Here is a 22,142-nt window from a genome sequence, read left to right on the forward strand (position 1 = left end):
AATATAGAAATGTATTTCCCACACCCCTCAGAAGCAGTGCAAAGGCTTTGGGGAGTCAGGAGTAACGGAGGAGCTGAGAGAGAGAGAAGTAATGGCTAGAAAAGAGCCTGGGTGTGAACTTGGAGGGTTGTTGGGTGTGTGTGGGAAAAGTATGGAACATTTTTGGGCGGGTGGGGAGGGATTGTTAGAGAGCCTCCCCCATTCAGACCCTGGCTGATCCCTAGCCTTTCTCATTCAGTCAGGGACAGCTGCCCCTCACCCCATGTGTCCCTGCACCCCCACTCAGCCACCTCTCCCCCTGTCCCCATGTGTCCCTGCACCTCCACTCCAGTCTGTCCCCCCACTAGCCCTTCTGAACCCCCATCTGTGACTCCCCAGCAGCCCCATAGGACCCATGCTGTCCATCCCCCATATCTCATGCCCCCTGATGTGGTCCCAAGGGCAGAGCACTGTAAGGAATGTAATGTCTTCTCTTCCCTATTCTCAGCTGGGGCTGCTCGTGCCCGGGAGTGGCTACTTTCAGTTCTGGCACCATGGTGGGCGAAAGGCATAACTGTAGCACTTTGGGGCAGAATGTATTTTCTGCTATGAAAAAAAAATCTGTGCAGTACATGAATTCTGTGCATGTGAGTGGTGCAGAATTCCCCCAGGAGTATACAGGTAAATGTATACATCTGGGAACAAAGAATATAGGCCATCCTTACAGGATGGGGGACTCTAGCCTGGGAAGCAGCGACTCTGAAAAAGATTTGGGGCACCTGAATATGAGTTCCTGGTGTTATGCCATGGCCAAAAGAGTGAATGCGATCCTGGGATGCAAAAAGAGGAAGTTACTCACCTTGTGCAGTAATGAAGGTTCTTTGCGATGTGTGTCCGTCCTTATGGGTGCTCCATTGTAGATGCATTTGCGTCCTTGTGCTGCTGATTGGAGAACTTTGGTAACAGTGTCCACTCAGCTTGCACCTGTGCTGTCTCCCTTCATGCCCTGCCATGAGGATAACCTCCGTGCGTGGGTGATGGGGTGGGATTGAATGACTAGGTTCGGTTAAGTGACGGGTGATGGTTTGGGTGAAAGGTCATGGGGTCGGATTCAGTGATGGGGTGGTGTTTGGTGATGGAGGCGTGGGAATGGGTGAGAAGGTGGGGTTGGATGATGGGGTCAGGGTCAGTGATGGTTTGAAGGTTGGATGATGGGGTAGGCTTTGGTGATGGGTTATGAATGAGCTTAGGCTGGCCTCACCCCTTGCCTGGTGCCTACCGCCAGGAAAGGGTAAAGACCCCTCATCACACCCAGAACATGATCCTTTTTCAGGGTCAGATTCAGGCTTCCCCCATGAATCAGGCCACTCAGGGCCTGTTCCACAAACTCCTGCAGAGCCCAGCCCTCCTGTATCCCTGCACCAGGGCCATTAGAGATGGAGGAACACTGGCAGGGACCCGCCGGCCCATCTGCATCTAGGGCCAGGGCAGCGGTGCCCCCTACAGTAGAGTCCCAGGGCTCTGCCAGCTGAGGGCTCAGTGGCCCAGTGCTGAGACTCTCAACCCTTCTCTTCAGAGGCTCGCTCAGGGAAGAACCCCCAGCCCAGGCAGGAGTGAGGGATCAGCCCAGCATCAATGTGGTGTTTAGATGCTGCTTGTAATGATTAGAACTGGGAGCACTGGCTGGTGGGAGTCTGAAAGGACAGGAAACAGGAAGGAGGGGGGAGGAGTTGAGGAGGCTAAGTGAGAGTTACAGAGGGTGCAGCAGCAGCTTGGTAAAGAGGTTTGCAGTGTAAAAATAAAGTCCTGTTGAAGTTTGTTAGTACCTTGCCTGACTGATACAACATTTTGGAGATGAGGGTGGGATCTTCTGCCTCTGAACCCACCTGCACCCTTTCTGCAAAGCCCAGGTGAGCCTCCACTTGCTTTTACTGTCTGGATCCATATGTTTGAGACTTATCTGCTTGCAATCAGTGCTACGGAGATTTCTGAAGTAAGAAAGAGTGCTCTGCTAATCCACTGCCTTGGACCAGAAGGGCAGCGTATATTTTACACTTTTCCCCTTGCAGATGATAAATATGAGACTGCACTCACTGCATTAAAGAATTTTTTTGTGCCAAAAGTGAATGTAGTAGCTAATCGCTACAGATTTCACCAGCGTGAGCAGAAACCAGGGGAGACTATAATGCAGTATATGGCTTCCCTGAGGAGTCTGATTGTAACTTGTGGCTTTGGGAATATGGCAGATGAGATGATTAGAGACCAGCTCATTGAGAAAACAACCGTGCTTCGTGTAAGAGAACGCTTACTTCTAGAACCACAACTGACACTAGAAAAAGCAATAACCATTGCTACTCAGAGTGAGTCAGCTACAGCTCAAGCCAAAATCATGAGCAGAGATACAGGAAGTTCAGTCCAGGCTGTGACTCCTTTGCAGAAAAGTTCACTATTGCTGCAGACAAACAATTGCAAGAGGAAAACTAATGAAAAGCCACGAAATCAGCAAATGCAAAATAGAGTAAAAGCATGCTTTCGCTGTGGAGCCCCACAACACCTTGCAAGCTACACAGGATGGCCAGCAAAAGTAGCTCAGTGCAATCATTGCAAAAAGATTGGGCATTTTGCTAAAGTAGGTCGCAGTAGCCAGTTCAATCAACAGGTGCAGACAGTTACAATACCAGATGTTACTGTGCTGAGTGTAGACAAAACCACTACTGCACATATTCCAGAACAGATAAAGTGCACTGTAAACATTTCCACCATACCCTCAGGCAAATCCCACTCTATTCAGCTAATGTTGGACACTGGCTCAGAAGTATTTATACTACCTGATTCCATCTATTTGCATTACTTTAAAGATGTGCCTCTTACTGAACCCAAACTTCAGTTGGTGTGCTATTTGAAAAACCATATTCCAGTACATGGCTGCCTGCCAGCAATAGTTACTTTTGGTGATCGCTGTGTAACTGCGGAGTTCTACATTGTCCACAAAGGCACTCCTATCCTTGGCAGAGATTTATTGGCTACTTTAAATCTCAGGGTAGTTAATGGATGAATTGATCCTCCTCAGCAAAGCACTCTTGTGGTACACACACCAGTTTCAGCTGGGACCCAACACCAGGTTGAGGAGAAACTCAGCTGTGCTTATGGGTTTTTGCATAAAGTTAAAATGCGGAATAATGTGATGCCTGTACAACAGAAATTATGGCCAGGGATGGACTCTCAAACTGAAGCACTCATAAAATCCTGTGTCACTTGCCAAAGGCATGATAAGACAGCAGTGACATGTACCCCTCCATTACAGCCTGTTCCTTTTCCTGAATCTGCATGGGAAAAAGTGGCGATTGACATTGTAGGACCCTTTGATACTGCTCCAATTGGCTGTCGCTATTCCATCACTTTAATAGACTATTTCAGTAAATGGCCTGAGGTAGCGTTTACATCACAAATCTCTTCTGCTACAGTAATTAAATTCCTCTCTTCAGTTTTTAGCCGGGAAGGTAACCCCAAAGAACTGGTTTCAGATAATGGTGTCAATTTACTTCCCTGGGGTTTGAAACTTTTCTAGCCGAGAGGAACATTTTACACAGAAGGTCATCGCTATATTACCCTCAAGCCAATGGGGAAATCGAACGGTTTAACAGAAGTTTGAAAGAGAGTTTGCAAACAGCTAAACTGGAAGGGCAATTGTGGATACCCTTCACTACTGATTTCTTGCAAGCATACTGAGCTACACGACATGACACAACGCAAAGATCATGTTAGCCAAATGGGCTCGTTTCCCCCTGGAGCTGCCCAATTACCCCAAGGAGGCACGGGAGTCTAGAAGATGGCTTCAAGTTCTTTATTGATCAGTCAGTTGAGCGGGTGTCCCCCTCGACTATTGCCAGAGGGAGGAACACAACTTACAAGCGCAGAGCAAGCTTTTTTATACACAGTAACAAACAACTTAGCGTGCATATATTCTGCTAACCTATGGAATTTTTAAATTCCTTTCTAGGGGTAAACAGGATACATCTGTTGGACTTCCTTGATTGATTGTTTTGTATACGTATAGGCGGAAGGCAGCTTCGTGCATGTGGGGAGCGGCTGGGAAAATAGGCAAATAGTTGACCTATGCTCTAACAATCACCCGCAGAGTTACTGCATGGGAAACAGCTGAATACTAAACTGAACATTGCTGGATTGTTAAAGGCACGATCTGATGCCCCAAACGAGGATGATGTGAGAAAAAAAGTTGAACAGAACCAAGCACAGTAGAAGGCTTTCACAGACAAGCGGTAGGGTGCCAAGGAACCAAAGTTTGAGTGTGGTTCCTTCATTAGAATACGAAAACCTGGACTCTTACGCAAAGGGGACTATAAATTCACAGCTCCTCTTAAAATCATAGAGAAGAAGGGACCTCACACCTATCGACTTTCTGATGGGCGGGTATGGACTGCTTCTTATCTTGCACCTGCCTATGCACCAAAAGGAGATTATGCCAACACCCAGTCTGCATTGGATGACTTCACTGTAGAACCAACACAACAAGACATTGCACTGGAACCGGGGCTTGAGAGACGGCCTGTCAGATCCAGACGACCACCTGCCTGGACTAGAGACTATGTTATGTAGCTTCTACAGTGTTTTCAGTGTAATATTTCTGCCAACAGTATAGTGTCTTATTTCATATTTGTTCCTGTGGTTAGAACAACAAAGTTCATTTTAATTGGGAAAGTTTCTTAAGAGAGGAGCGAATGTGGTGTTTAGATGCTGCTTGTAATTCTTAGAAGTGGGAGCACTGGCTGGTGGGAGTCTGAAAGGACAGGAAACAGGAAGGAGGGGGGAGGAGTTGAGGAGGTGGAGTGAGAGTTACAGAGGGTGCAGAAGCAGCTTGGTAAAGAGGTTTCCACTGTAAAAATAAAGTCCTGTTGAAGTTTGTTAGTACTTTGCCTGGCTGATACAACAATCTTATCTCCAGTTGCCTTCCCTTCCCCTCCTCCAGGGTGATACTGCTGCCCCCAGTGGAGACACTGAGGATTGTCTTATAAACCATCACAGACTTCCACTCCCAGTTCCTGCAGCGATATTCCTGAAGAGTGTGTGGATGTGTTTTGGCCCAGTGAATAAATGGAGTTAATCACATTACAAGATCAAGCAGCAGAAGCCTCTGCAGATATCGGTGGAGATGAAAGATAATCTAGGCATGGCACAACTCCTAAACAAATACTGCGCCTGAGTTTTTAATAAAGGTAATGAAGAGCTCCCAGGTAGGGGCCGGGTGGCTAAAGGGAATAAGGATACGGAAGTCGAAATTACCACATCTGAGGTGGAATTAAAACTCAAACAGTTTAATGGGACTAAATTGGGGACCTGCATAATCTCCATCCAAGAATATTAAAGGACCTGGCACATGAAATTGCAAGCCCAATAGCAAGGATTTTTAATGAATCTACAAACTCAGTGGTTTTATCCTACGACTGGAGAACTGCTAATATGGTGCCTAGTTTTAAGAAAGGGAAGAAAAATTATCCAGGAAACTACAGGCCTGTTAGTTTGACCTCAATAGTATGCAAGGTCTTGGAACAAATTTTGAAACAGAAAGTAGTTAAGGACATAGAAGTAAATGGTAAATACAACATGTTTTTACAAAAGATAGATCATGCCAGACCAACCTGATCTCTTTCTTTGAGAAGATAATTGATTTTTTAGACAAAGGAAATGCAGTAGATCTAATCTACCTGGATTTCCATAAGGTATTTGATACAGTTCCACATTGGAAATTATTAGTTACATTGGAGAAGATGGGGATTAATTTGAGAATTGAAAGGTGGATAAAGGGGAGACTAGCATGGGTCATATTGATAGGTGATCTGTCAGGCTGGAGGGAGACAACAACTGGAGTTCTTCGGAGATCGGTCTTAGGACCAATCATATTTCACATCTTTATTAATTACCCTGAGGATTTTTCACCTTTTTCTGCAACATGGGGCACAGGTCACTTGTAGGTGTAACTAGTGTAAACGGTAGATTCTCTGTAACATGTGATGTGAGGACGTCAGTAACTCAGCCAGGGGTTAGGGGTTTGTTCCAGGAGTGGGTGGGTGAGGTTCTGTGGCCTGCGATATGCAGATGGTCCGACTAGATCAGTGGTCCCCAATCTTTGCTGTGTGGCGGGCGCTGGATGGCTAGCCGCCGTGGACTGTGGCCGCCGGACAAACAGCCGCCGAAATGCCGCCGAGAAGTGGCAACACCAAGAAGGCTCGCCGCCGAAATACTGCCGAAAATCAGCGGCATTTCGGTGGCGACGCCTCTTGACGACTGTAGGGGGGTGGACCCCGCTCCAGTCCAGAGGGGGCTGTGGCTGGAGAAAGCAGCTTGTAGGCTGAGCTGGTCAGGGGAAGAGGCTGCAGCTGGGGCCACGCCCCAGACTCAGCTGGCCCTATAAAGGCTGGGGAGCCAGGAGCTCAGACAGTCTCTCTCTCTGCATTCAGAGAGAGAAGGGCCTGGCTGCAGGGAGCTAAGACAGAGTACCTGAGTGGAGGAGGGCTGGGGACAGGCTGAGGAGCTAGGGAGCTCCAGCCTGGATAGCCCCAGGCTGCGGCCTAGGGGAAGGCCAAGGGGTACTGGGGGTTGCAGAGGGGCAGCCCAGGGCTAGGCCAAGGCAGCAGGTCCAAACCCCCCTTGCCAGTGATGAGTGGTCTAGCGTGCAGTCTGCCCCAGGGAGCAGGGGCTAATTGGTGACTGGCAGTGGCCTAGTGCTGAGGCAAGGTGGGGATAGTGGGTGGGGGTTCCCCTGGGAGGGGAGACCTAGCGTGCGGGTACTGCCAGGGGGCAGCACCCAGAGCAAAGGGCACCGGGGTCCTGGGAGGGACACGGGAGCCGAGAAGGAGAGGACAGGTGGATCACCGGCCTGCAGAGGGCGCTCCAGAGGCTGGAGAGCTAATTCCCTGGACGACCAGCAGGAGGTGCCACAGGGGTGAGTCTGGGCTCCTTTACAATGACGCTGCTTCTCGGCCGCATTTCGGCGGCTGCTTGTCCGGCAGCCAGTAGGTGGGCAGACATAGATGCCCCGGCGGGTGCCATGGTGCCCGTGGGCACCGCGTTGGGGACTACTGGACTAGATGACCAATCTGGTCCCTTCTGAACTTAAAGCCTATGAGACTATAGAAAGTCAATGTGTCCTTTGGCCATTTGCCCACAGCAGAGTCACAATATGACGTGCCACGAATGTCTGGGTCTGCTCAGCAAACACGGCTCTGTGGGATAGCCAGAGGCTGGGGGCAGGACTGAGGGGCCTCGGCCGAGCTGTGGGGGGACGCCAGGATGATGACAGCAGACGTACATCAAACTGTTACTACGGGAACTTGGCCGTACTCCTCCACACATTAATAGTCACTCCATGGCCCAGGCTCGGGGCTGGGCACCGCTTTGTTGCCGCTGCCTGGCTCACAATCACTGTGCACAATATAGGCGTGAAATTCAGCCCTGGCATAAGCGACTGCAATCCCAGTGCCACCAGTGGAGTTGTGCCCAATTGCACCCGCCTGGAATCTGGCCCCATATCAGCTGTCAGCTCTGCTCTTCCACCCTCCTGGGGCTCCTCAGGGTCAGAGGCGTCCCAGAAGGGCCCAAGCAGCTGCAGGGTTCGTGGATGGACAGGCCAAAGCCAGCCCCGCTCTGCTGATGGCCCAGGGCTAGCAGGGACAGCAGGGCAGCTGGAGTTCGGGGGAGGGCTGTGAAGGAGCGTTGGGTTGAAGGGGGAATGGAGAACAGGTGCCTCAGCCCCAGGTTGGGAGAAGGGACGGGGAGCCAGAGAGCGGGTTGTACTCAGAGGGGGAAGCAGGCTGGGGAATGGGCAGTGGGCGTTGGGAGGAGGGAAGGGCTGGAAGCAGCAGCAGCAGAACTGGATTAACCCAAATCCCGTTTTTGGGTTTGGAGCCGAGGCCCCTCTGGCTCGTGTGGGATCAGAACCACGTTGCCAGGGAAGGGGAGGGGAGACATGGCCAGAACACCGCAAGATGGAGACAAACGACAGGAGAGACGCAGGAAGGGACCAGTGGAGTTTATTAGGTGACAGTGGCTCATTTCTGCACCAACCGGCCCCCTCCCGCCCCCAGCACAAGGTGAGGTGCTTCCCCGCACCATGGACTGTGTCACTTCCACTTAGTAGCACTCATCCGCCACCTGGGTGCTGTAGACCTCGACCTCACACAGGGTGAGATACTCCACCCTGCCCGGGATGGTGACGGTGATGGTGACGTAACGGCCCTTCATCCCATTGCAGCAGATGGTGCTGAGGGATCCTGGTGTGGTGTCGGTGATGGTCCCGCAGCTGCAAAGAGCAGAAGACAAGAGCGAGAGGCTGAGATTAGGGAGCACAGGTGAGTTAGCAGCAGGACTGACGACCCTCTAACTCTGAGCCTGCAGAGGCCAAAGCACGGAGTGAATGACAGACTGTAGGAGACGGGGTGTGTCCCTGTTCCGGTCACAACCCAACTCCGACTAGAAATAAGGTTCACATTTCATCAGTCAAGGTCATTAACCGAGTGAGCAGATAACCGAGGACATGATGGATTCTCCTTCCCTTGGAGTCTTTAAATCAAGGCTAGACGTCTGTCTAATAGATACACTGCAGCTCACGCTGAAATTATGGGCTCAGCATAGAATCACTCTGTGCAGTTTTCTGACCAGTGTGATACTGGAGGTCAGACTAAGTGATCGGAAATGTCCCTTCATGTCTTAGAAATCTATGGGTTCCAGGAACATCCGTTCCTGTTGCCTTGGATGAGGTGATTCTAGGCACAGAGCAGCTATAAGGACAGAGAGAACATGCAGAGGCCTGGAGAGAGATTAGCTCTACCCTGGATTGCCCTGCAGGGGTCGCTATGCTCAGTGACGTGCGGTTCCCTTTCATCCAGGAGCTGAGAGCACCACCAGCACCGCGCCCCCAGCCCCAGGCAGCTCCGAGGGGAAGAGACCTCACCCTGGCCATGGCTGGCAACGATACCCCTGTGTCTGAGCTGGGAGGAGTCGTCTCACTCCCGGGGATGGGGAAGCAACTCACATGGGGTTCTGCTTGCCCTGGTCGGCCAGGGAGTCTCCCACACGGATCTGGGCCCCCTTGAGTCTCTCTCCACAGCAGTCCTCCCTGTTCTTCACGATCACCATGGAGACAGAATACCGACTGCCCAAGTCCACGTTCCACCACGGATCTCTCTCATCCTGGGTGTGGCTGCAGGAGCCATGGTCCAAAATCCCATTCCATTTTCCATCCACGGCCTTTCCAGGCCCGGCTTTTTCAAGCCCGTATTCCTTGTGTGTGGAGGATTGAGAGACCGGCTGCTCCCGCGCCAAGTTATAACCTGAAATCAAAGGGCAGGAAGAGGAGAAGTGGGACATGCCCCTCGCTAGGGTACAGGGGCGCCGGAACAAGGGGGAGCAGGGGAACATGGCCCTCCCATTTTTTACTGGCTGTAAGGACAAGTAACGGGGAGAGGGCAGAGCCTTGGGGGGAAGAGGCTGTGCAGGAACAGAGACTTGGGGGAAGGGGTGGCATGAGGTGGGGGTCTCAGTTCAGGGGCTGGTGCCCCCCCCACCTGTTAGGAAGCTTCCGCCGCCTCTGCTAGGGGGGCTCTAGACACCCGGTATCCCACAAGGAGCCAGAGCCACTTCCCGGCAGTGACACACAAACCAGGCACTGCATGAAAGCCAGGTTCACAGTGGGAGCCATGGCCCCCGGAGACAGGAGTGATAGCAGGTCTGTACTGGGGTCTCAGCCCTGGCTGAGCCCCTCTCAGCCTCCCCACATCCCATACCCAGCTGGAGCTGCTCCCCAAAGCAGGGATGGGGCAGGATGTTCAGATGGAGCCCCCCCTGTCTGCCCCTGCCCGCTGGAGCCCCTGCCCAGGTCAGTGGTGGGAAGGGAAGAGTCTCCCAGGGTTTCTGCTGTCTCACTAGGCAGAGGCTGAAGCAGAAGGGAATGGGGTATAACAAAAAAGGGAACAAGTTTCCATTCACATTGTGCCAGCTCCTTACCCCCTGGTGCGGGGTTGCATTGCTGAGACACCCCAGTCCCTGCAAGGATCCCAATCGCCATTAGTAGATGCCAGAGAAACTCCATCCTTGCGCTGTCAACATAGAAGATCACATGAATGTTTTATTCAGAATGAACTATAGCCATAGCAAGTTTCAGATGAGCAGTTCATACATGCCGGATGGTTCTAGAAGTCTAAATAATAAGATGGGTGAACTAGAGTGCCTTGTGATAAAGGAGGATATTGATATAATAGGCATCACAGAAACCTGGTGGACTACTCTGTCCACATATCTATTCAAGTGACATCATCATAGGACCTAATCACATCAGCCATACCATCAGGGGCTCGTTCACCTGCACATCTACCAATGTGATATATGCCATCATGTGCCAGCAATGCCCCTCTGCCATGTACATTGGCCAAACCGGACAGTCTCTCCGCAAAAGAATTAATGGACACAAATCTGACATCGGGAATCATAATACTTAAAAACCAGTGGGAGAACACTTTAACCTGTCTGGTCATTCAGTGACAGACCTGCGGGTGGCTATCTTACAACAGAAAAACTTCAAAAACAGACTCCAACGAGAGACTGCTGAGCTGGAATTGATATGCAAACTAGACACAATCAACTCCGGTTTGAATAAGGACTGGGAATGGCTGAGCCATTACAAACATTGAATCTATCTCCCCTTGTAAGTATTCTCACACTTCTTATCAAACTGTCTGTACTGGGCTATCTTGATGATCACTTCAAAAGTTTTTTTCTCTTACTTAATTGGCCTCTTAGGCCTGGTCCCCACTAACCCCCCACTTCGGACTAAGGTACGCAAATTCAGCTACGTTAATAATGTAGCTGAATTCGAAGTACCTTAGTCCGAACTTACCGCGGGTTCAGACGTGGCAGGGAGGCTCCCCCGTCGATGCCGTGTACTCCTCTCGCCGAGCTGGAGTACCGGCGTCGACGGCGAGCACTTCCGGGATCGATCCCAGAACATCGATTGCCTGCCGCCGGACCCTCCGGTAAGTGAAGACGTACCCTTAGAGTTGGTAAGACAACTCCCACCTGTTCATGCTCTCTGTATGTGTGTATATATATCTCCTCAATATATGTTCCATTCTATATGCATCCGAAGAAGTGGGCTGTAGTCCACGAAAGCTTATGCTCTAATAAATTTGTTAGTCTCTAAGGTGCCACAAGTATTCCTGTTCTTTTTGCGGATACAGACTAACACGGCTGCTACTCTGAAACAATGGGACATGATCATTCCGGGGTACAAAATATATCGGAAGGACAGAACAAGTCGTGCGGGGGGTGAGGGGTGGAGGGATGTGGCACTATATGTGAAAGAAAATGTAGAATCAAATGAAGTAAAAATCTTAAGTGAATCCACATGTTCCATAGAATCTCTATGGATAGAAATTTCATGCTCTAATAAGAATATAACATTAGGGATCTATTATAGACCACCTGACCAGGACAGTGATAGTGATGATGAAATGCTAAGGGAAATTAGAGAGGCTATCATAATTAAGAACCCAATAATAGTGGGGGATTTCAATTATCCCCATATTGACTGGGAACATGTCACTTCAGGACAAAATGCAGAGATAAAATTTCTCGATACTTTAAATGACTGCTTCATGGAGCAGCTGGTACGGGAACCCACAAGGGGAGAGGCAACTCTAGATTTAGTCCTGAGTGGAGCACAGGAGCTGGTCCAAGAGGTAACTATAACACGACCGCTTGGCAATAGTGACCATAATACAATAGCGTTCGACATCCCTGTGGTGGGAAGAACATCTCAACAGCCCAACACTGTGGCATTTAATTTCAAAAGGGGGAACTATGCAAAAATGAGGGGGTTAGTTAAACAGAAGTTAAAAAGTACAGTGACTAAAGTGAAATCCCTGCAAGCTGCATGGGCACTTTTTAAAGACACCATAATAGAGACCCAACTTCAGTGTATACCCCAAATTAAGAAACACAGTAAAAGAACTAAAAAAGAGCCACCGTGGCTTAACAACCATGTAAAAGAAGCAGTGAGAGATAAAAAGACTTCCTTTAAAAAGTGGAAGTCAAATCCTAGTGAGGCAAATAGAAAGGAGCATAAACACTGCCAAATTAAGTGCAAGAATGTAATAAGAAAAGCCGAAGAGGAGTTTGAAGAACGGCTAGCCAAAAACTCCAAAGGTAATAACAAAATGTTTTTGAAGTACATCAGAAGCAGGAAGCCTGCTAAACAACCAGTGGGGCCCCTTGATGATCGAGATACAAAAGGAGCACTTAAAGACGATAAAGTCATTGCGGAGAAACTAAACGAATTCTTTGCTTCAGTCTTCACGGCTGAGGATGTTAGGGAGATTCCCAAACCTGAGCCGGCTTTTGTAGGTGACAAATCTGAGGAACTGTCACAGATTGAAGTGTCACTAGAGGAGGTTTTGGAATTAATTGATAAACTTAACATTAACAAGTCACCGGGACCAGATGGCATTCACCCAAGAGTTCTGAAAGAACTCAAATGTGAAGTGGCGGAACTGTTAACTAAGGTTTGTAACCTGTCCTTTAAATTGGCTTCTGTACCCAATGACTGGAAGTTAGCTAATGTAACGCCAATATTTAAAAAGGGCTCTAGAGGTGATCCCGGCAGTTACAGACCGGTAAGTCTAACGTCGGTACCGGGCAAATTGTCGAAACAATAGTTAAGAATAAAATTGTCAGACACATAGAAAAACATAAACTGTTGAGCAACAGTCAATATGGTTTCTGTAAAGGGAAATCATGTCTTACTAATCTATTAGAGTTCTTTGAAGGGGTCAACAAACATGTGGACAAGGGGGATCCAGTGGACATAGTGTACTTAGATTTCCAGAAAGCCTTTGACAAGGTCCCTCACCAAAGGCTCTTATGTAAATTAAGCTGTCATGGGATAAAAGGGAAGGTCCTTTCATGGATTGAGAACTGGTTAAAAGACAGGGAACAAAGGGTAGGAATTAATGGTAAATTCTCAGAATGGAGAGGGGTAACTAGTGGTGTTCCCCAAGGGTCAGTCCTAGGACCAATCCTATTCAACTTATTCATAAATGATCTGGAGAAAGGGGTAAAAAGTGAGGTGGCAAAGTTTGCAGATGATACTAAACTGCTCAAGATAGTTAAGACCAAAGCAGACTGTGAAAAACTTCAACAAGATCTCACAAAACTAAGTGATTGGGCAACAAAATGGCAAATGAAATTTAATGTGGATAAATGTAAAGTAATGCACCTTGGGAAAAATAACCCCAACTATACACACAATATGATGGGGGCTAATTTAGCTACAACAAGTCAGGAAAAAGATCTTGGAGTCATCGTGGATAGTTCTCTGAAGATGTTCATGCAGTGTGCAGGGGCGGTCAAAAAAGCAAACAGGATGTTAGGGATCATTAAAAAGGGGATAGAGAATAAGACTGAGAATATATTATTGCCCTTATATAAATCGATGGTACACCCACATCTCGAATACTGCGTACAGATGTGGCCTGCTCATCTAAAAAAAGATATACTGGCACTAGAAAAGGCTCAGAAAAGGGCAACTAAAATGATTAGGGGTTTGGAACGGGTCCCATATGAGGAGAGATTAAAGAGGCTAGGACTCTTCAGTTTGGAAAAGAGGAGACTAAGGAGGGATATGATAGAGGTATATAAAATCATGAGTGATGTGGAGAAAGTGGATAAGGAAAAGTTATTTACTTATTCCCATAATACAAGAACTAGGGGTCACCAAATTAAATTAATAGGCAGCAGTTTTAAAACAAATACAAGGAAGTTCTTCTTCACGCAGCGCACAGTCAACTTGTGGAACTCCTTGCCTGAGGAGGTTGCAAAGCCTAGGACTATAACAGCGTTTAAAAGAGAACTGGATAAATTCATGGAGGTTAAGTCCATTAATGGCGATTAGCCAGGACGGGTAAGGAATGGTGTCCCTAGCCTGTTTGTCAGAGGATGGAGATGGATGGCAGGAGAGAGATCACTTGATCATTGCCTGTTAGGTCCACTCCCTCTGGTGCACCTGGCATTGGCCACTGTTGGTAGACAGGATACTGGGCTAGATGGACCTTTGGTCTGACCCGGTACAGCCGTTCTTATGTTCTTAGGTTATGTTCTTATGTCCTCATTTTACAGAGAGGTAAACTGAGGCACAGAGAGCCAGCAACCTAAGATCCTGAAGCAGGTAAGGGGCAGACCTGTCAATAGAATCAGGGTCCCTTGAAGTCTATTCCGCTCCTCGGCCCACTAGACCATTCTACTGTGTTTATGACAATTTCTTCTGATTAGCTTCCACTGCCTTTTGGGGACAAAACGTGGCTTATCCAGAGAACCTGTCTTGGGGTGGGTAGATCCTTTAAAACAGGTACTTACCCATCTGCCAATCAGGCTTTGTATGCCAATCTAATTATGGGATCATCAGTGACAGCTCAGCCAAAGATCATTCGAAGGTTAGAGTTGAGAAACTTTATCAAACTATTTCTAGTTTCTCTGGAAATTCACCTGTTAGTGGAACCACAGGTACCCTAGTTAAGGTTGAGAGCACATATTGGTCATTTAGGAAATTCACAGCTAGGGTTAAATATAAAAAAGAACTTGCTGAGTTGCACTGATGCCTGGAGAGGGCAAAAGTCTCTGACTAGGAGTCTATCTCAGTTGGACTCGCTAGGCAGAGCTCTCATTGTCTCTCCCAGCCTGGGATGTTGCCTATTTTGCCCTGGAAGAGCAAAATGCTGAATTGCTCTGGGAGAGGGCAGCTGCTCTTGGAAACACGGAGGAGGCCCCCTATGCTATGGGGACTTTTCCCACTGTGAGTAACCCCTATTGCAGCTGCAGAGAGGTGCCCTCATCACCCCACTGCACTCAAGCAGCTTCAGGCTTGCAGGGCCTCATCGAGGTACATGGATTCCTCCGTATTATGGAGCCCACCAGTGGGGGTAAACTGGACTCGTGAATCCAGGGAAATCCACCCCGGGGGTTGTGTTACTTGCTGGTTGTATTTTGTTACTGATGTGCCCACTTCAAACCTCTCTTCCCCTTCCCTTCCTCTCTTCCGATCTATTTCCCCTGGTAAATAAATGGTACCTTGATTGTTGGTTCATGCACTACGGAGGTCCCAGAAGAATGCACAGCCAAGGTATCAGGCTAGTCATAGGGGAAATACCTGGTTGTGGGCAGTCGAAATCACACAGGGAGACACGGGAGGGTTCCTGACTCCCTTAAACAGTCAGGTGGAGGCACCAGCAATTAGTGTCTAAGAACCAGAGCAGACGGACACCAGATAAGGGTTCTTGTAGAATGGTCCATAATTTGCAGTTCCCATTGCTGCTTCTGAAGCACACTGGACCTTGGGCTACACGTGGATGAGAAGAGGTCGTGGTACAACCAACGGAGGTAGAGTTGGTATCTTTCCTTTCCCCTATTGGGTTAAGTGGTCTGGGGTGGGGGGGATATGGAGCACTTTGTTTACGTACATACGGATGTGTCCTGTATCCTCCTGAGAGAGCTTGATGAAGATGGAGCTGTCATCGAGATTCTCTGACATCCTCTCCCGAAGGTTTTTAGAGAGAGCTGCTTTGTTTCTTCCTCCCCGCTAGGCTGCTCTCCGATGCTACTCGGCGACAAGTTCACCTGGCACCATGGCAGTAAAGGTTAGAGGCATATGGGCCCAAGTGACCATTAACAGCCCTGTTCTCTGTGCCTTTGTGACCCTCAGGAGGAGTGGGAGATCAGCTAAAATCACCACCATTTGTGGAAGACAGTGCCCATATCCATTGCCATTGCCCTAGACTTGTACCCACGGAATAGGGACCAAAATGCGATAGCTTCATGCATCAGAAAAATCGTGCCCGCCTGTGACGTTACTGACATAACCTGTGACCGTATAGATCGTTGTTGCAACTATTGTTATATATTTGCAGCAAACATTGTACAAAGGTTGTCATGTAAGGTGTCTATGGAAAGATTATGATTTGCTGGTTATGATTATGCTATCTTTATATATGTATCATTTTTGTATTTAAAGTTATAAGTATTGGCTCTATACTCTCTGTATTTCAAACTTGTGCTATGTTTCTGGATGAAACATCTGGATGAAACAATCTGGTGTCAGCTCTGCCTATCCTGCTTGATGGCCCATTAAGGACCATCAGCCATACAACTGACCCATTGAGAGAAGGCAGATACACCTTGTGACTCAGCAAGGTATGCAGGGACATGCCTATGGACAGAACTCTGAGGTTTTTTTCCATGCCATATGTTGGATAGCTTGTCTGTGGGACAAAGAAAGAAAGCCACATGGCAAGAGACTATAAAAGGCTGCTGCAGCTTCTCCATCCTGCTTCTTGCCTCTGGAGGGACTTTGCTATAAAGGGAAGCTCTGAACAAAGGACTGAATGACCCATCTGTCACGGAGTATTGGGGAACTCAGGGCCCTGCACCCCCGGCTTCCTGCGATTCACTGTGACTCTCAGCCAGCCAGTAAAGCAGAAGGTTTATTTGGATGACAGGAATACAGTCCAAGACAGGTCTTGCAGGCACAGACAACAGGGACCCCCTCAGTTAGGTCCATCTTGGGGTCCCCGGGCATCCCAGCCCAGCCCCCCTTGGGAGGTCAGAGCCATCTCTGCCCCCCAGTCCTCTCTCCCTGCCTGCTTCCAGCACACTGCCTTCAGCCACCCCTCCCACAGCCTTTGTTCAGTTTCCCGGGCTAAGGAGTCGCCTCGCCTTCAACCCCTTCCTGGGTTCTCATGTTACACACTCAGGTATGCGCCCTCGGGCGCCCTCGGGCAGATCCCATCCTCCAATGCAGACTATCCCAGCACACTCCCCTGTCAGCATTCACAGACCACAGTGAGAACAGGCCCAGTTCGTCACACCATCCCAGCTGCGGATGTTCCAGAGACTTGATTTGAACCTGCAGTTTATTCCATCACTGCTACAAGCCTGAACCAAGAACTTTGCCATTACTGTATGTAATTGATTCCATTTAACCAATTCTAACTCTCATCTATATATTTTTTCTTTTATGAATAAACCTTTAGATTTTAGATTCTAAAGGATTGGCAACAGCGTAATTTGTGGGTAAGATCTGATTTGTATATTGACCTCGGTCTGGGGCTTGGTCCTTTGGGATCAGGAGAACCTTTTTTCTTTTACTGGGGTATTGGTTTTCATAACCATTCGTCCCCCTAACGAGTGGCACTGGTGGTGATACTGGAAAACTGGAGTGTCTAAGGGAATTGCTTGTGTGACTTGTGGTTAGCCAGTGGGGGGGGAGGCGGGGGAACAAAGTCTTCTCTGTTTGGCTGGTTTGGTTTGCCTTGGTGGGCATAGAAACCCCAGCCTTACGCTGTAACTGCCCTGCTTTAAGCAATTTGTCCTGAATTGGTCCTCTCAGTTGGGTCCCACCAAAGCCAGCATCGTTACATCCCCTGCTCACCCTTTCTGGGCCATACTCACCGTAGCTGGTGTGGAAGCAGAGAAAGAACTGACAGGAAGGGGATTGCAATGCATGACAGTTTGTTAGCAAGAGTCAGGCTAACTGTAACCCTAATAACGCGAGATTTGTAGAAGGGAGGATTGTGTGAGGTGAGTGGGAAAGAACTGTGTGAGAAGTTGTTTCGACCTTGTGTAGATAATGTGTGAACAATATGGAATGCAGACTGAGAGTCTACATTAGTGAGAAAAACAAGATATCAGAATGACCTATGTATAAACAAAATGCTGCGGTTGCTTGTTATTGTCTGTATCAAAAGCTATAAATGCGTGCTGTGATTGTTTACCTGAGAAGAGACCTGCCTAGGAGGGGGAGACCCTGTGTCCTAGTGCACTCTCTTCCTTTACACAGCTGTTAAAGAAAATAAAGTATCTGATTTGCTGTACCGAAAGAAAAGAGTGAGAACTCTGTTACTCTCCGACAATTTGCGGGCTCGTCCGGGATGGCAACGCCCGCTGAGACAGTGGCAGCTGCTACGGATTGTTCCCCTTCGAACCCCATGGCGCCACAATAGAGGTATGAGACCTTTTGAAATCTCTATTGGGATGTCGGAGGAGGACTGTCTGTGGGGCCGTCTGTCCCTGTTGGGCTTATGCCATCTGAACTTATTGACTGTACAGCAAGATCAGATGCAGAGCGGTGCTGGGTAACGGTTTTGCTGCCCCCAACAAGGTTAGTTAAAGTGGTACTGAGGACTTAGTTTGCCACCCTCAATAAGGTAGCTGTATGCGGTCCTGGGGAACTGTTAGTTTGGCCACCCCCATATCCATAAGGGAGCTGCATTAGGTACGCACCGGTGCAGAGGGGTTGTTACCGCCTCATAGTGTATTGAGTCCGGACATAAGGTATAGATGCATCGTGGTATTTGGAAACAGAGGCCTTGGAGTGTGTGTGTACACCAGTGTGAATTGAGAGTTACCAGAAGATGCCCAGAGTATTCTGCGAAGCAATAGCTCGTGACCAGAACTATTCTAATGCAAGCCTGGTAACTAGAGGATCTGTAGAAAATCCGACCCACGGTAGGCTGACTCGGCCTGGCATCGTCCGGCGAGGAAACTACCTGGGTCTAGGAGTGTGTGAACCCATCTTCCCTCCCCTTTCCTCTCTGTGTGAGCCACTGACAGTCTGATCATCTTGCTGGATGCAAAGAGAGTGAGCGGTGCCATCACTCTGAGACTAGCCGGCGCTCTTTGCCGAAGGGAGGTGTAGGAGGGTCGTGGCCATCCTCATTAGTCTCTCCTGTGTGAGTCCCCTGTAGGGAGAGATCCTTAGTTTATGTGCCGCTAGCACGGACAGGGCATCTCCCCTGTGTGTGTGATTGGAAAATGGGTGGGGGACAGTTTAAGCATTCCCTCTCACGCCCTAAGGGTACCCCAGCTTATTTCACGTACGTACATTATGGTCCAAAAACCTGCAGGTATTTAGAGAATTGGAATGGTAAAATCTGTATTGATTGGGTGTCTTTGGGAGACAAGCAAGTGATTTAAGAAAAGAGAGTGAGAAGTTAACTCTGTAGTTGCTATAGGGAATCAAGCAGTGAAACTTGGTAGGAATGTCTGCAAGTAATCCAGGCAAGAGGTTATTTAAGTGGAATTATTTGACTATGAATAAGTTAGTCGAATTTGCTGAAGAACACTCCTGCTGTGTACAATCTGTATTTTATAAGTTTGACATGAACTGGTATTGTTTAAAGTTGTAAAACCGAGAATACTTTTGCCAGACACAGGAAATTAGTGTTGTTTAACATGGTATTTAGCATTTAATCCTTAAGGTGACTTAATGCTTTACAAGATTTAAAATGTTTTAAATAAAGATCAAAGGTTGTGGCTGCAGCAGGGTAGTCAAAGCCAGGAGAATAAAAGATTTGAATTTGTTTTTGGGTAACAAAATAGCAGATAAAAGATCTGGTAAAGAGAGAGAAGGACAGTGCCCCTGGCTCTGTGTGGTCGAGCTATCACTTTACTGTGGGTGCATGGAGATTTTGTAAGTACAAAAGAAACAGTTACACCTTGTATAGAAATTGAATTGTGGAGAGGATGTGCATTTTCCCCAGAACATGTGCAGTGTATATTGAAGCAGAGGTAAAAGAAATGCAAACCTACCAATATAGGTTGTGTTGTCTCTTTCAGATCACTGGGTGTTTGAAAGCAGAAGTTAGAAGTAAAAGGCAATCAAAAGTCTGGGAAAGTGAATTGTGTCCTTTTTAAGTAAGACTCTTTAAGTTGTGGATAGCTTTGGATCCAGAAGCAAGCCAGAAAGCGTCTGTATTAATGCAATTATCTAACTGATAAGGTAGAAGCCACTAAAACCTGGGCTGCCTATGAAACAAATACAAGGAAATATGGGGTAATTCCTCTGTTTTGCCTGAAATTAACAAGAGTATTTGTATATAAAGGAAATATTTTAAGCAATGACTGACTGCCCAGAAGGGGTAGACCTCTGGTCTTTTGTCTTTCAAATCATCAGAGAAAACGGATGCCAGCTGAACAGCATTCAATGTACCATGCGTTTACTGGTACAATAGGAATTATTTTTGTGTTCTATGTCCGGTCTTGTGGTGTTTGTCTTGTGGCCAGAATTGTTGGGTTTAATATTTTCATAAGACAGTCTAGTTCAAAATTAAATAGAAGGGTTGAATCAATAAAAAAGCAGATACTTGTTTTATTCAACTTGGAATACAAAGTGTTTGGATAAATCAGGAAAATGTGATATACTAAAGTCTAATACATTTGATTAAGTAAGAAAAAGAAATTTCATTGGCCAGATCTTTTAATTGAAAAAATTGTTATTAAATTTGCATACCAACAGTCTTTGGAAGCAAGGACATGGAAAATTAACCCACTCCCCATATTGCACATGGGATCCTTCTGGCTATCTCAGATTTCTAGCCAGAGGGCTGGGGAGGGAGGAAAGCTATTGGACACCTGAGGTTGTACCGAGTGGACTCCTCAAAAGTGGGTGTGCTCGTCCTGGTTTGTTGCTCCATGGCTCTGTATATAAGTTATTTTACTGGAAGGGTGTACATGACATACATTGAGTAATAAGACTAATGTACTGTATAATGGCAATGTGTATGTGTTCATTGTTGGGAAAAGTGTACGAGTGAAGAGTGGAAATTTCCTTCGTAGATTAAAAGAACCCAAGAAGGGGAGAAGGGAAAAGAACAGAACGAATGAACTGGAAAAAAAATAGCTAGCAAGCTCAGTCCAAAGATAAGATGCTGGCCCCATCCAAGGACACTGCCCACAGCTAAGACTTGGCTGACAGCCAAGAAAAGGGGGGGCCTGAATGTGCCCAAGCAGCTATGAGATCTGCAAAACACTGCCAGGCATTAATGAAATGTGTTAGGTTTCTTTTCTCACAGGTAAAGAAGCGCTACCCAAAGACCCTAGCAGCCCTGCCACTCCTTGGAACCAGGAAACTGGATCTATGTAAAGATCCACCAACGAAAGACTGGTTTGGCTCCCCACTGGAAAGGCCCTTTCCAAGTCCTGTTAACCACCAACACCGCTGTGAAGAGCCAAGGGCTACCTACCTGGACCCATGCTTCACACTGCAAAAAGACCTCTCCACCTGGAGATGATTCTTCGGATGATGGTCAGCCTATTTCTCCTGCTAGCGCTGCTGTGCCTTCTGGACAGCAGGGAAAAAGGACAAGGTGAAGTGCTAGTAAACTCTCCCTTGTCCACTCACAGACCTACTGTGCCTTTGGATTTTTCCAGAAGAAGCAAAACCATTACAGGGTGATGTGCTGGTAACCTCTCCCCTGTATGATGCTGAACCACACTGTTTCAGGAAAAGAGAAGAAGGAACACTTGCTCCATTGAAACCACAAAGTCCAGGGATTCCTGACTACAAAAGACATTAAGAACTGACACTGGTGAAGAAACAAAGAATTATACTCTGGGAAGAAGAAACTTGTGGGACCCATGCTTGGGAATGTGGTATTGATTGGATGTTGGGGTTTATTCTACAGGCTGCGCCCTGTGTTTTGGATAAGTCCTTCAACATGTATTGCCCTCCCTAATTGGATTTTAAGTGACAAGTACCAAAGGCACCTTGTTGCCACTGCCCCTGCCATCTCCTCCATTACACTGTTACCCCTGTAACTTACCCAGATACAAACAATACTGTCTATTCCAATGAAACCAATGGCAAAGGCCTTCACACTTTAGTGATTTATTTAAATATTGTTTGAAAAAATTATTTTAAGGTTCAGGATATCCCATATAAGCAAACAATTGAATGGAAAAGTATGGATCGGTGGAGATAAAAGTATATGATATCACTACCAGTGAACCCCAAGAATTTGTAATTGCAATTGATGGTTCTATAGAGAAGTAGATATGATGGCTGTTCCTGGAATTACTGTGACGGGTTGGATCACAGAAACCCCCTTGGGAGCTGCCACCCGATGTGCAAAGACTACCCCTGCTTCTGTTTTCCCTGCCAGCTCAGGACTCCAGCACCCTGTCTTGCTGAGCCAGACACTCCTGTTTGGCTCCAGACACAGATCCAGGGTCTGAATCACTTGTCCCAAAGCTGCAAGTTTACCTGAAAACAACTCACAGTAGTGTGCTTGTCTTTAGCACTCAGATGCCCAACTCCCAATGGGGTC

General features: G+C 47.6%; 1 protein-coding gene across 1 annotated transcript in view; it reads right to left on the reverse strand.

Annotated features, from left to right (window-relative positions):
- LOC128832903 (uncharacterized) overlaps positions 1-22,142 on the reverse strand; it is a 125,661-nt gene that overhangs the window by 59,645 nt on the left and 43,874 nt on the right. Inside the window, exons 5-6 of the mRNA XM_054020606.1 lie at positions 9,029-9,326; positions 8,149-8,296 (exon numbers count right to left, since the gene is read on the reverse strand). Of these exons, the coding sequence (XP_053876581.1) occupies positions 8,149-8,296; positions 9,029-9,326 (446 nt within the window). The remainder of the gene's footprint in view (positions 1-8,148; positions 8,297-9,028; positions 9,327-22,142) is intronic.

Source organism: Malaclemys terrapin, chromosome 2 (assembly GCF_027887155.1).
Source record: "Malaclemys terrapin pileata isolate rMalTer1 chromosome 2, rMalTer1.hap1, whole genome shotgun sequence".
NCBI classification, from domain to species: Eukaryota; Metazoa; Chordata; order Testudines; family Emydidae; genus Malaclemys; species Malaclemys terrapin.